The sequence below is a fragment of the Salvelinus alpinus genome, chromosome 14, assembly GCF_045679555.1.
Source record: "Salvelinus alpinus chromosome 14, SLU_Salpinus.1, whole genome shotgun sequence".
NCBI lineage: Eukaryota > Metazoa > Chordata > Actinopteri > Salmoniformes > Salmonidae > Salvelinus > Salvelinus alpinus.
The window spans coordinates 49,955,573-49,971,452 of record NC_092099.1 but is presented as its reverse complement, the minus strand read 5'-3'; the positions used below and the strand labels follow the sequence as shown (position 1 = coordinate 49,971,452).

General features: G+C 40.3%; 1 protein-coding gene across 1 annotated transcript in view; it reads left to right on the top strand.

The window, feature by feature from the left end:
* The window catches only part of LOC139538271 (uncharacterized), a 78,006-nt gene that overhangs the window by 21,593 nt on the left and 40,533 nt on the right, over positions 1–15,880 (top strand). Inside the window, exons 2-3 of the mRNA XM_071340119.1 lie at positions 13,861–14,511; positions 14,617–15,429. Of these exons, the coding sequence (XP_071196220.1) occupies positions 13,861–14,511; positions 14,617–15,429 (1,464 nt within the window). The remainder of the gene's footprint in view (positions 1–13,860; positions 14,512–14,616; positions 15,430–15,880) is intronic.

The following is a 15,880-nucleotide window of genomic DNA, read 5'->3' as shown; positions in this document are numbered from 1 at the left end:
AAAATGTAATCTATACAGGACTTTCAAATCAGCAGGTTTTAAATTAGTTCATAGATCAATAACAGAGTTCCAAACCTCTCTGCCAATAACGGTAGTTTCACTTTTCCTCTCCCTGCTCAGACCACTCCCACAAAGTCCTGGCAAAATTCTTTGCTTGAGAAATAGTTTTTGCTAAAAAGCTTTTTTTGGTTCTTTTTGAAAATTAGTATTATAGTAAGGTACTTAATTTTTTATCCAGAAATGATTTGATATTGATACAAAAATGACTACATTGGGCCTTTAATTACACATGCCAAATAAACTTGGAAACTGGTGAGAAGTTAAGGTAGAGAATGGTTAATGGCCTCATTTCCTCTTTAGTTATGGTATGAAAAAGAGTCAGATATTCTTGTCTCCATTTGAGCTTGCCAGTCTTACGAGTGTGTGAGTAGTGTCAGGGGATTTACACACCCACTTCCACACACCCACACTTATACACACTGAGAAATAGGCTGTAGGTGTATGGCCATACTGTAGTTCCACATGACTTCTTGACATGTGAAGTAACATATGACCAGCGCTCAGGATGCCTGCTTATAATTACACACCATCTCTTGTACATATAAAGACAGCAATTCGCAGGAAACAATGAATAATATAAACAAGAACACTTCTTGAAGTATCTGGGACCTACATCTGTTTATATTAGTTACTATGCTGTTACTAAGCGGTGATGTATTATGACAGTGTTACGTTACTACACCTAATAGGAAATGCACATGCGCACTATTGTGCCCGGGAACTGTAGAGCTCGAGAGGTTTGACTAAACAAAAACTAACTGTACTCCCGTCTCCTGCCTGGTCATTTCTCCACAACACAAATATTATACTTCTCAGGAAATTATTATGAACGACAACACTTATAAGGAAATTATGTATAATATGAATGACATCACTTCTCAGGAAATGATGAATAATATTAGCATCCAATTTGAATCCAATTGAGATTGATAAACAGTAAGTCTGGAGGAATTCATAAACGTACTGTGAACCAAAACATGTATTAAGTTGACCAATACATCTCCTCTAATGGCTAATAGCTGATAATTAGGCTATTACTTTATTCTGATTGTTGCAGGTGTGGTTCAAGAGAAATGACCAGAGGGTTTGGCAAGTTGTATAATTTGAAGGCTAAGTGGTCTGTAATTGAGGCAGATGTTCTACATTCCAAAATGGCTTCAATTGCTTGTTTATTCTCCAAATTCATTTCTGTCAGAGAGGGTCAGTTCCGTTCTATTAGAGATCAGCATATCATCAATGTATTGTTACGTAAAATATTATGTCCAGTGAAAACTGTACTTCTTGCTTTTAGCTCCTAAAGGAGCAAAGGGCCTTAATAAGGATCCACCCTTTTATAAAAACGTTTTGCCTAAAATTACATACCCAAATCTAACTGCCTGTAGCTCAGGACCTGAAGCAAGGATATGCATATTCAGAATAGAATATAGAATATAACAGAATATAACACATTAGATCCAGTAAAAGATACATGTATTTTTTGTATTTTTTTTGTACCATCATCTTTGAAATACAAGAGAAAGGCCATCATGTATTATTCCAGCCCGGGCACAATTTAGATTTTGGCCACTAGATGGCAGCAGTGTATGTGCAAAGTTTTAGACTGATCCAATGAACCACTGCATTTCTGTTCAAAATGTTGACCAAATGTGCCTAATTGGTTTATTAATAGATTTTCAAGTTCATAACTGTGCACTCTCCTCAAACAATAGCATGGTATTCTTTCACTGCAATAGCTATTGTAAATAGGATAGTGTATTTAGATTAACAAGAATTTAAGCTTTCTGCCAATATAAGATATGTCTATGTCCTGGGAAATGTTCTTGTTACTTACAACTTCATGTTAATCACATTAGTCTACGTTAGCTCAACCGTTCCGCGGGGGACCCACCAGTCCTGTAGAGGGTTTACAGTGCTTTTCCATCTGACACTGTTCTGAGCAGTTTTCTGGACATCATTACAGGCAGTCAGGGGAAAAGTTAGAACATGTAAAGTTCATTCCCCGTCCCCAGTCGGATGTGTTGGGGTCTGAAACTCTGTGATCTAGAATGTGTTGTACTGGCTGTCAGTTCTGGGACACTACAAGGTGCCACACGGTCAGAGCGCATTGTTCCCTTCTCGCCAACTCTTATCCAGTCCCAGGAATAGGGCAGTCTCTAGTCTGTGACAGACGATAATCCATTTTCAATTTTCAGCGAATGCTAGCTAATGCCTGATCTCCAGTGGATAGTGGCTTTTTAGACAAGCATAACAAGATACGATTTAAACGTAAGGCTCATTTTAGTTGCTATAACTAGATAAAGTTGGTCAAAATCATTGTTTTGCTTTGAAAAATAAACATGTTGGAATTAGGGATCAGTGTATTATACAATAATAATACATAAATAATACATACAATAAATACAATAAATAATACATATTTGAAAAGGTACAGTATATGATCTGCATTCACGTCACACATTTTCCAACACAGCTAACAGACATTGAGAGGCTATACTTATCAAAAAATGTTTTGAATTACAATACGTATGTTATGTTTTGAATTACAACAAGTATGATGTTGTATGACGTACAATATGTATGTTATGTTTTGAATTACAATATGTATGATATGTTACGAATTACAATACGTATGTGTCACGTCCTGACCATAGAAAGCTTTTATTTTCTATGGTAGAGTAGGTCAGGGCGTGACTGGGGGGTTGTTCTAGTTTATATTTTCTATGTGGGGGTTCTAGGTTTATTTTCTATGTTGGTGATTTTGTATGATTCCCAATTAGAGGCAGCTGGTTATCGTTGTCTCTAATTGGGGATTATACTTTTAAGTAGCATTTTTTCCACCTGTGGGTTATGGGATATTGTTTATGTTTAGTTGCCTGTTAGCACTGCATTGTCGTCACGGTTAGTTTATTCTTTATTTTGTTTTGTCTTTGCTAAAGTTTCACTTTATTCTTTAATAAATATGTGGAACTCAAAGTACGCTGCGCCTTGGTCCGACCATTATTACGAACATCGTGACAGTATGATATGTTATGAAATACAATATGTAAAAAGTGTTACGAATTACAATACATATGATATGTTACGAATTACAATACGTATGATGTGTTCCTAATTACAATACACATGATATGTCACGAATGACAATACATATGATATGTTACGAATTACAATACATATGATTCTTACGAATTATAATACGTATGATATGTTACGAATTACAATACGTATGATGATACAAATTACAATACATATGATATGTTACGAATTACAATACGTATAATATGTTACGAATTACAATATGATTGATATGTTACGAATTACAATACATGTATGTTACGAATTACAAAACGTATGATGTGTTAGGAATTACAATACGTATGATATGTTACGAATTACAATACGATTGATATGCTACGAATTAAAAAACTTATAATGTGTTACAAAATACAAAAAACAATACAAATGTGTGACATGTTACGAATTACAATACGTATGATATGTTACGAATTACAATACATATGATGTGTTAGGAATTACAATACGTATGATATGTTATGAATTACAGTACTCAAGATGTGTTACAAATTACAATACTTATGACGTGTTTCGAATTGCATTTTGTACAATACAGTGCATTCGGAAAGTATTCAGACCCCTTGACTTTTTCCACATTTTGTTATGTTACAGCTAAAATGTATTCAATAGTTTTTTCCCCCTCGTCAATCAACACACAATACCACCTAAATAACAAAGCAACGTTTTTATTGTTTTTGCTAATTTATATATAAAAAAAATGTTACATTTACGTAAGTATTCCGACCCTTTACTAAGTTCTTTGTTGGAGCACCAATGGCAGTGATTACAGCCTAGAGTCAGTCTTCTTTGGTATGACGTTACAAGCTTGTACAACCTGTATTTGGGGAGTTTCTCTCATTCTTCTCTGCAGATCCTCTCAAGCTCTGTCAAATTGGATGGGGAGCGTTGCTGTACAGCTATTTTCAGGTCTCTCCAGAGATGTTCGTTCGCGTTCAAGTCTGGGCTCTGGCTGGGCCACTCAAGGACATTCAGAGCCCTGTTCCAAAGCCATTCCTGCATTGTCTTGGCTGTGTTCTTAGGGTCGTTGTCCTGTTGGAAGGTGAACCTTTGCCCCAGTCTGAGCATCCTGAGTGCTCTGGAGCAGTTTTTCATCAAGGATCTCTCTGTACCTTTGCTCCATTCCTGTTTCCCTAGATCCTGACTAGTCTCCCAGTCCCTGCCGCTGAAAAACATCCCCACAGCATGATGCTACCACCACCATGCTTCACTGTAGGGATGGTCCCAGGTTTCCTCCAGAAGTGACGCTTGGCATTCAGGCCAATGAGTTCGATCTTGGTTTCATCACATAAAATAATCTTGTTTCTCATGGTCAGACTCTTTAGGTGCCTTTTGGCAAACTCCAAGCAGGCTGTCATGTGCCTTTTTCTGATGAGTGGCTTCTGTCTGGCACCTCTACTTGGTGTAGTGCTATAGAGATGGTTCTCCCATCTCCACAGAGGAACTCTTGAGCTCTGTCAGAGTGACCATCGGGTTCTTGGTCACCTCCCTGACCAAGGCCCTTCTCCCCCGTTTGCTCCCTGACCAAGGCCCTTCTCCTAGAGCCGGGGAGCCAGCTCTAGGAAGAATCTCTGTGGTTCCAAACTTCTTCCATTTAAGAATAATGTAGGTCACTGTGTTCTTGGAGACATTCAATGCTGCAGAATTTGTTGGTACCCTTCCCCAGATTTGTGCCTTGACACAATTCTTGAAAAAGAAAAGGAGAGCCTGCCACGGATTCCCCCTGTGCTGCAGCTCATTCCGTGCACCAGTTCCGGAGGTCTATGTCACCGGCCTCTAGGTGTCACTGAACTGTCTCATTACGCACACCTGATTACAAATCCCCTGATTAGTAATTGTATATATGTGCCCTCTGTTCACCATTGTCTTGTCGGTTATTGTTCCCATGTCCGTTGGTCTGTGAGTACCTGTGCCTTGTTATTTCGGCTTTCGTGCTGTGTGTATTGTGCATTTGTTATTTTGGGTCTCGCCCCATGTAGTGTATTGCGGGTCTCGTCCTGTTTATTTAGTAGAGGTTTTACCTCGCTCTTTTATTTGGATTACATCCCTGTGTTTTTGTATACGTGTTTGTTTTGGGCTTCGTCCCCGTGCCTTTTCATGGCATGTTGTATATTTTGGGTGGAGCATTAAAACCCCCTATTACGTATTCCTGCGCCTGTCTCCAATCATTTATACAACGTGACAGAGCCGCACACTCTTGGAGCTCAGATGCAATAATTTAATAACCTAATATCCAACGTTTCGACAGACAAGCTGTCTTCAATCCTGTCTTGGAGCTCTACGGATAATTCCTTCGACCTCATGGCTTGGTTTTTGCTCTGACATGCACTGTCAACTGTGGGACCTTATATAGACAGATGTGTGCCTTTCCAAATCATGTCCAATCAATTTAATTTACCACATGTGGACTCCAATCAAGTTGTAGAAACATCTCAAGGATGATCAATGGAAACAGAATGCACCTTAGCTCAATTTCTAGTCTCATAGCAAAGGGTCTTAATACTTATGTAAATAACGTGTTTCTGGTCTTTCTTCTTAATAAAACTTTTTTTTTAAACTTTTTTTCGCTTTGTCATTATGGGTTATTGTGTGTAGATTGCTGATGATTTTTTATTTCATCCATTTTAGAATAAGGCTGTAACGTAACAAAATGTGGAAAAAGTAAAGGGGTCTGAATGAGAAAATATGTTACGAATTCCAATTTGTCATGGCTAATGTTAGCTAGGTGGCTAACGCTAACATTAGCTAGGTGGCTAACGTTGGGTAGGCTAAGGGTTAGGAGTTAGGTTCAAGGGTAAAGTTTAAGGGAAGGGTTAGCTAACATGCTAAGTAGTTTCAAAGTATCTAAAAAGTAGTAAGTAGTTGCTAAAATGCTAAAGTTGTCCATGAGATTTGAACACTCATTTGAACACCTTTGGGTTGCTAGACATTTGTTTTATATGCCTACCCGTCCACCCGCCCTACTTTCAGTTTTGACTTAAGTACCCGTACCAAATGTAACTTGTCATATTAATTTGAGTGTCCTGGATTTTGTTTACTATGTTACGTCTAGTCTATGAGACCAGGCTGTTAAAACTGACAGTAAAGATACTAAAGTGTCTGAAACATTGGTGCACTTAGAAAACACAACCCATATTTGTATTCCAACAATGTTCCATAGACCAATACCCCTTTCCTTTCAATTACCACCAACTGAATGGGACTGAGGGCTGTCAAAGTAAAGAGGTGAGCTGAAAACATAAGAGGGCAGAGAGTACATTAGAGTCCATTTGTCTTTTCACAGGAGACTGCAGTTGATAGCAGATCAGGGCCCTGTAATGAAAGGTTGTCACAGCATGCTATGGAGGAGCCCTGCTGGCTAAAAACACTCGGTCCCACCCACATTGAGGACAGGCTGGCAACTGGTAATTCCTCCACATGGTTCCCGCCCGCCCAAGCCTGGGTTAAATAGCTCTTGGCAGGGAGGGAGTGAGGAAATTGGCGAATGATAGAGTTCCCTTTACATGCAATAGACTGAAGTCAAAGCATTTGGCTTGTTCATTTTAACTCAAGGAAGGCGCCCACTCGATTCTCAATGTGTGTAGCTGATTGCAGAAATGGATATACATAAAAATTGTATGTTGGGCAATCATGAGATTGTACTTTCGTGTAAGTGTCTGGTTCTTCAGTTTTGTCAAGAGCTGTCAAAGTTTAGTGACATGAAGTCCATTTCAGAGCATACAATTTATTAAGTGATATGTTGGTATTTGATTATGATCCCCATTAGCTGTTGCAAAAGCAGCAGCTACTCTTCCTGGGGTCCACACAGAACATTAAACATAATACAGAATGACATGATACAGAACATCATTAGACAAGAACAGCTCAAGGACAGAACTACATATATTGATTAGAATACATTTTGATTCTGTATGAGGTAACAGCAAACACATTTTAAAACGTTCTCTCTCTTCTCTCATACAGAGCATACTTGCAAGCAATCACTTTATCACCACAGCCTTTGAAAATCAGATTGTAAACAGAGGTGTTCTCTAACTTCTCTGAGATATTGAGATGAAGCCATTGTATCAGCAAATTCATTTCTGAAAAACCTGCACAGCTGCAGAAAACCCCTGAAGACATATATTAAACGTCACCTTCTCTACATAATCTAACAGAGCGCCAGCGAGAGGCTTGGCAGTGAGGCAGCGATAGTCATTGGAGCACACTGAGGACACCACAGGGGAGAGACTATGGGATATTTGTCAAGCAGCAGGAGGATTGGATTTTAGACATGGAAACATATGGGGAGATATGAGTGCATCCCATGGCACATATTACAGGGAAAATCCCACTCTTACCACAGTTGAAGGGGTCATCCTCATTTCAGCTATAGAATGAGACATCAAATGGAAAGCCATGTAGCTATGTTACTGTAGCAAATTGTGTAAGCATTCCCTCCGGCAAAAAAAAAAAAAAGCTCAATATTGAACAATTGAGTCCATTAGAATGGGAAAGAACTGTAATTATTTTTACACGTACAAAGTTAGTAAAAACAGTATGAGCAGGGACATTGGAGTTAGTCACAGGACTGGAGAGAGGAGTTGTGATCCTGGTACTGACATTTGGAGAGGAATCCCCCTGCACTAGGCTTTTGTTTTGAAGGCTCCTGTAATTCACCAAGACGATTAGTGGAGGAAGAGATGCTTGAGTGGTGGCAGAGCAGAGGAGGAATCACAAGTCCACCGAGAGAGAACTCTGTTCTGTTCTGAGGTTCTCTTGAAAGCAGCTATAAACTCTCTCAAAGGAGAGTTGTCATTTGTCTCGGAACACACCACAGTTTACCCAACACTCTTTTAACAAACCTCAGTGAGGAGGACTTAGTGAAATGTTAAATGCCATGTCTGGCTATTTGTTGGGTCATTTGTTCAACTGTTTGTTTCTTGGTCTTCAACAAGGGAAACAAAAAACAGACTATTGTGGGATAATTCTGAACTGATTTTTAATTTGATGTTCAGCCCCCCCCTTTTATTACTGTGTTTAATATCACCTATATATATATATATATATATATATATTACCATACTAGCATCTGGTCTCAATCTATATAGCTATATTCAGTTGTCACAGGCCTGAACCAGGTTGATAATGGCAACATCTCAATATCATACTGTAAGAAGGCAGTTTAAATCCGGTGGAATTTACCACTTGTCACGATCGTGTGGAGAGACGGACCAAGGTGCAGCGTGATTGGAGTTCCACAGCTTTATCTTAGTGAAACTTAAAACAAACCAAGAAACAAACAACGACGACCGTGCAGTACTGAGGTGCAACATGCACTCTCTCAAAAACAATATCCCACAAAGCAGGTGAGAACAGGGAACCCTTAAGTATGATCCCCAATTAGAGACAACGATAATCAGCTGCCTCTAATTGGGAACCATACTCAATCCCAAAACATAGAAACAAAATGACTAGAACACCCCCCTAGTCACGCTCTGACCTAAACATCATGGAGAACCAAAGGCTCTGGGCGTGACACCACTTCCATTCTGAAACCCATAAATAGGACATGTGGTCTATATAAAGCTTTCTGAATATCCCACCAGTGCAGCAATGACCTCACTTTCAGATAAAACATGAGGTAGGAATGAGGTTTACAGGGAACAATGCATTGTTATTGCTAAGGCTATACAGTAGTCCAATCCCGTAGAAATATAGGGTCATTGCCAAGAAAAACTAACGTGAGTTTCTCGGCCGGTACAATGCCATCGCTCCCAAACACAATTGTGCACGACTCCTTTCGAAATAAACAGTAGCCAGACATCCAGGCATCTGTTACTGTTAATTTGCTCACTTCTCGCTATACAGTTGAACTTTGAACTTCAAACAGTACTCCTTGACCTCCCTTTGTTCAAATGCCCTCTCCTCACGATACCTGCAACAAATATATTGTACATTTACTGTTTAAAGGGGCAATCTGCAGTTGCCACATCAATTTTTTAAAAACTTTTATTGATATTATATACCCATTGATTCTTGAAGAATATAACGTATTCTTATATCACGTAATATAACGTGAGCTTAGTTCAACTGTTGTACCCCATCAGAACCCCAAATATAAGCTTGTTACTCCTTCGTTTGTAAACAATGTAAATGTAAACAAACACTGTATAGCCTCAAAACATCGTTAAAATGATCATTTTTACGTAATGGACAGTTCTTCTATCCATAGATCTGCTATCATTTTTACAACATGCGACGGGTCAGTCCTTGTATCCAATGATCTGTCCATTAGTTTGAAAGTCGTTACATTTTTCCACCCCATCCCTCAGCTGTTTAATCAGTGGCGGGGTAACCGCTTCATTGTTCGAACTGCAGATTTCCCCTTTAAGTATATTAAAACTACATCAAATTGTTTACACCTAACTCATGCTGAAAGGCTACTTTAGCAGCTATTTGTAGCCAAATGCTAATTGACCAGAGAATACCTTGATGTGGACAGCAGTCACAGGATGTGCTCCTTGGTTAGTGGGTCACTGATTCTCCTGTATCAAATGAATAGCAGGTGTATCTTGTAATCTTGTAATGTGGTTAGTCTACATCTAACCAAAACATTTGTGTATCAACCTCAAGCACAATGAGACCGGAAAGGAATCACCTTATCTGGACCCATTAAACCAGGCCCACTGACCCCCTCCCTTTGACTCGGTATTCAGTTGTGTAAGCAATGACACCCACCTTAGAAGAGAAGGAAGTGGGATTACAGAGGCACTGAACATCTGTGTACATAGCAGAGACAAGCAGAGTCAGGGATATTGAATGGTCTACCTCCAGGTGATGCTGACAGAAGTTGTAAGCCCTATATTGATAAGTCATTGTTCAGAATGTATACTGAACCCTATCTCCTCTACTAAACCCTATAGATGTAGTCAAGTGTTCACAGAATATCCAGTCCTATGGATAGGAAGGTACTGTGACCTGTGATGTAGTCACTATATTGCTATAATGTCATTCTAGTAGTAGTGTCTAATGGGAAGTCTGGTGAAGGCCCTAAAGGGCTTTTTATATGACCTCAGTTTTCTGAAGTTGCATGATGTCATGTACTGTAATTAGGTTGGGACAGTTCTGTTTTGCCATGGGTTTTCCCACATTTATCCTCACTGTTCTGTGGTAATGAACTAATAAGGAGAGTGATGCAGGAGATGGACCAGATCTGATTTGTCTCAGATAGAGATCACTGTGTTTCAAAACAAGTCTAGTTACTCATGTTTTTATTGTTTGATTTCCTCATGATCCATATTATCTGAGCTGAAATCCACTATTCCAACCCCAATGATACTGTATAATAAACACAGTTAATTTATTCATTACAGTTGAACCCCAATAGAAGCTTTCCTCGTTTACAATAGCCAGATGTCTCAGTAAGCTTCATGAAGACCAGAAGACCTCGGGAGAGAGGAAGAAACTCTGAAACTACATAAAACAGCTCCTCTGTTTCAGGCCGATGTCATCTCATCGATCTGTTAAATCAAGTCTGAATAATTGGTAGTCCATTAAACACAGCGAGAGGGGAGGTTAGGAGGGAAGAGATGCTGCTGATTAAGGATGTTTCGTCATCTGGACATTCAACTTTCCCTCTCTCTCTCTTCTTTCTCTCTCTCCCAAAAAATGTTTTGTTAAATTTTTCTGTCCTTTATTTTTAGCATACCACAGTTCGCCTCACTCCTCAAGGAGTTACTCTTCAATATTTGCCTACCGCCCCAGCAGAAGAAAAACCTTGTCACCAACTTTGCAAGAAATGTGCCCCCCAACTCTAAGATTCCTAGTAGTCAGTCATAAGTGAGGGTCAGGCCAAGAGCAGCTGGGTAGGGTATGGGAGAAAAACATTTAGTGCTGCGGCAATTATATCATTTCCTGTTCTGTTTCCTGTCAAAGTAAAAAAAAAAAAAAAAAAAATCACCAGAAATCCAGGAGAGACTAAAGTATTCCATTCCCCTCAATAGAATGAATAGAATAGTGGTTCATCATTGGGTTCCGGTAATGCGTTACATACAAACAGAATGGATCACATTCAAGGTCTGTAACTAGCATGACTTGAGAGTAGCTACTGCACTGAATCCATTTCGTTTATATAACTTGGCAAATTTCTGAAAAGTGAATGATAAAAATATATCACAACAATTCTCTAAATATAGCTAGATATGACTGTCACACTTTATTATAGACTCAAATGAATAGGACCTGTTATAGTTTGTCTAAAACTGTGTTCTTCTTTAGAGTAATTGCTTTTAGTAATTTCACTAACCTAATTTAGAGAATTTGTGGCAGATTAGAAGATGAAAAGGACTTGATAGCCAACACTGCTATCAACAAGTTTTGTTCCAAATATGTTCATACATTTTCCCTCAGTGTTGTATTCAGATTAGAATGACATGGACAGACCATTCTCCACCAAGAGCCTGTCATATTAAAACAGACCTATTCAAATTTCAGCTCTGAAAATACTCACATTTTATGAATTATTTTGACTCCCGTCATGCCTCTAATTGATTACCTATGTAAAGAATCGGCACTCTGGCATTGTGTGAACGATAGGGTTTTCTATTTCACATGAAAGGAAGTTTCACAGATAACAAAATATGTAATTTAGAAGTGGAAAAACTTTGAGAAGAAAAATACACATTCAAGTAATTGAATTCAAGTAATTTAATTAATAAATGTCAGGCTAATCTTAATGGTCAAAATGCCCTATTCATACATTTATTCACTGCATGTCTATATTTACATGCAGTGTAGGGATGTATGCCCAAGTGTGTATATCTGAATAAATATTTCATTAAAACCATAGCCTCCCTCGACAATAGCAGGTTAGTAACTCTGTGTAGCATGCCTTACCTGGAAATTAACCCATGTGATCAACACAGGGAGAGGAGCATACCGTTCCTCCAGCCATTTTACATGGTTGTTTGTCAAATCCATAATTATTAAACAGATATTTCTACAGAGAGATCCTACTACAGCACTGAGGCTTCACGAAGCCTCCATTGAATAACCTGACGCGAGATCAGATATTAAACGATTAGGTAGATACTCCAAGTGTTTGGTCAAATCAACCAATCACTCTAATCTTAACTGTAACCCTCAGATGTCCACAGACTAAACCCATCTTGTTCCATAATCTGGATAGAACTTCCAATACGTAGTCCAAGACAACCCCCTTTTCGCTCCCTCAAATCCCAAAACACATTCAGAAAACAGTAAAGAGTCATTTGTGCTAAACATGTGTAAAATGAACAATGATATAACGTAGCCATGACAACATTTTGACACAGTTTATTTAGTTAACACCATCGTCCACTATATCAAATATTTTGCTTGATTACTTTTTGGCTTGACCATATAGATCCTTTTCCTTTAATCAAACGCAGAGTGACATGTTTGCTTTGAGTTTCTGCTCAAGTCAAGGTTTTGTTCGCTAACCTTTCAACATCTGAGGTGTTTCCTCTGTCCTTTCATGCTTCCACCACACCAGAGAGAAACAAGTGCAGTCATCTGGCCACCCAGATATGGGAGCTGAAAAATAAACAGAGCGCAAATCAAGCTTGGCTCATCACAAGATTAATAATATGAAACACCTTGAGCACAATGATCACACATTTGTGTTGGTTGGTCCACTGCCATGCTGACATGTACAGTCTTTCATCTCCCGGAATATTCTGGGAATATATTTATTACATAAACATTCTGTGCTGGCAGTTTGAACTTCCAGGTAGATGGCAGGACACAATGCAAGGCCTTTAGCTTGTAACTAAGATGTCTTTTAAATTAAAACCCACATTTGGGAAAAATTAGGCCCAACTCTGATTGAAAGACATTTCCCTCCTTTCATTCTAGTTTCCTGCGCTCCTTATCCTGCAGAGAATGCTACATTCCGCATCTCTGAAATTAATTATCTATGAGGAGTATGACATCCATTTCAGCAGAGCAAATGCAAAATTCTGATTCTCTGCTTCAATTACAAAGGACCTAAGAGGGTTCCGCAGGGAGATTGCAAGAATTCCTGTAACATCTCTACCAGCAAGTGTTCCCCTAACATCTCTGCCAGTGAGTGTTCCTCTAACATCTCTGCCAGTGAGTGTTCCTCTAACATCTCTGCCAGTGAGTGTTCCACTAACATCTCTGCCAGTGAGTGTTCCTCTAACATCTCTGCCAGTGAGTGTTCCCCTAACATCTCTGCCAGCGAGTGTTCCACTAACATCTCTGCCAGTGAGTGTCCCCTAACATCTCTGCCAGTGAGTGTTCCCCTAACATCTCTGCCAGCGAGTGTTCCACTAACATCTCTGCCAGTGAGTGTTCCCCTAACATCTCTGCCAGTGAGTGTTCCTCTAACATCTCTGCCAGCGAGTGTTCCACTAACATCTCTGCCAGTGAGTGTTCCTCTAACATCTCTACCAGCAAGTGTTCCACTAACATCTCTGCCAGTGAGTGTTCCACTAACATCTCTGCCAGTGAGTGTTCCTCTAACATCTCTGCCAGTGAGTGTTCCACTAACATCTCTGCCAGTGAGTGTTCCACTAACATCTCTACCAGCGAGTGTTCCACTAACATCTCTGCCAGTGAGTGTTCCACTAACATCTCTGCCAGTGAGTGTTCCTCTAACATCTCTGCCAGTGAGTGTTCCACTAACATCTCTGCCAGTGAGTGTTCCACTAACATCTCTACCAGCGAGTGTTCCACTAACATCTCTGCCAGTGAGTGTTCCACTAACATCTCTACCAGCGAGTGTTCCTCTAACATCTCTGTTAACGAGTGTTCCACTAAAATCTCTACCAGCGAGTGTTCCACTAAAATCTCTGCCAGTGAGTGTTCCACTAACATCTCTGCCAGTGAGTGTTCCACTAACATCTCTGCCAGCGAGTGTTCCTCTAACATCTCTGTTAACGAGTGTTCCACTAAAATCTCTACCAGCGAGTGTTCCACTAAAATCTCTGCCAGTGAGTGTTCCTCTAACATCTCTGCCAGTGAGTGTTCCTCTAACATCTCTACCAGCGAGTGTTCCTCTAACATCTCTGTTAACGAGTGTTCCACTAAAATCTCTACCAGCGAGTGTTCCACTAACATCTCTACCAGCGAGTGTTCCTCTAACATCTCTGCCAGTGAGTGTTCCTCTAACATCTCTGTTAACGAGTGTTCCCCTAACATCTCTGCCAGCGAGTGTTCCACTAAAATCTCTGCCAGTGAGTGTTCCTCTAACATCTCTGCCAGTGAGTGTTCCACTAACATCTCTGCCAGCGAGTGTTCCTCTAACATCTCTGTTAACGAGTGTTCCACTAAAATCTCTACCAGCGAGTGTTCCACTAACATCTCTGCCAGTGAGTGTTCCACTAACATCTCTGCCAGCGAGTGTTCCTCTAACATCTCTGTTAACGAGTGTTCCTCTAACATCTCTGTTAACGAGTGTTCCTCTAACATCTCTACCAGTGAGTGTTCCACTAACATCTCTGCCAGTGAGTGTTCCACTAAAATCTCTACCAGCGAGTGTTACCCTAAAATCTCTGTTAACGAGTGTTCCACTAAAATCTCTACCAGCGAGTGTTCCACTAACATCTCTGTTAACGAGTGTTCCACTAAAATCTCTGCCAGCGAGTGTTCCTCTAACATCTCTGTTAACGAGTGTTCCACTAAAATCTCTACCAGCGAGTGTTCCACTAACATCTCTGCCAGCGAGTGTTCCACTAACATCTCTGCCAGCGAGTGTTCCACTAAAATCTCTGCCAGTGAGTGTTCCTCTAACATCTCTGCCAGCGAGTGTTCCTCTAACATCTCTGTTAACGAGTGTTCCACTAAAATCTCTGCCAGCGAGTGTTCCTCTAACATCTCTGTTAACGAGTGTTCCACTAAAATCTCTACCAGCGAGTGTTCCACTAACATCTCTGCCAGTGAGTGTTCCACTAACATCTCTGCCAGTGAGTGTTCCTCTAACATCTCTGTTAACGAGTGTTCCACTAAAATCTCTACCAGCGAGTGTTCCACTAAAATCTCTGCCAGTGAGTGTTCCACTAACATCTCTGCCAGTGAGTGTTCCACTAAAATCTCTGCCAGTGAGTGTTCCACTAACATCTCTGTTAACGAGTGTTCCACTAAAATCTCTGCCAGCGAGTGTTCCTCTAACATCTCTGTTAACGAGTGTTCCACTAAAATCTCTACCAGCGAGTGTTCCACTAACATCTCTGTTAACGAGTGTTCCACTAACATCTCTGCCAGTGAGTGTTCCACTAACATCTCTGCCAGCAAGTGTCCCCTAACATCTCTCCCAGCGAGTGTTCCCTTAACATCTCTGCCAGCAAGTGTCCCCTAACATCTCTCCCAGCGAGTGTTCCCTTAACATCTCTGCCAGTGAGTGTCCCACTAACATCTCTGCCAGCGAGTGTTCCCCTAACATCTCTGCCAGTGAGTGTTCCCCTAACATCTCTGCCAGCGAGTGTTCCACTAACATCTCTGCCAGTGAGTGTTCCCCTAACATCTCTGCCAGCGAGTGTTCCTCTAACATCTCTGCCAGCGAGTGTTCCTCTAACATCTCTGCCAGTGAGTGTTCCACTAACATCTCTGCCAGTGAGTGTTCCTCTAACATCTCTGCCAGTGAGTGTTCCTCTAACATCTCTGCCAGCGAGTGTTCCTCTAACATCTCTGCCAGTGAGTGTTCCACTAACATCTCTGCCAGTGAGTGTTCCTCTAACATCTCTCC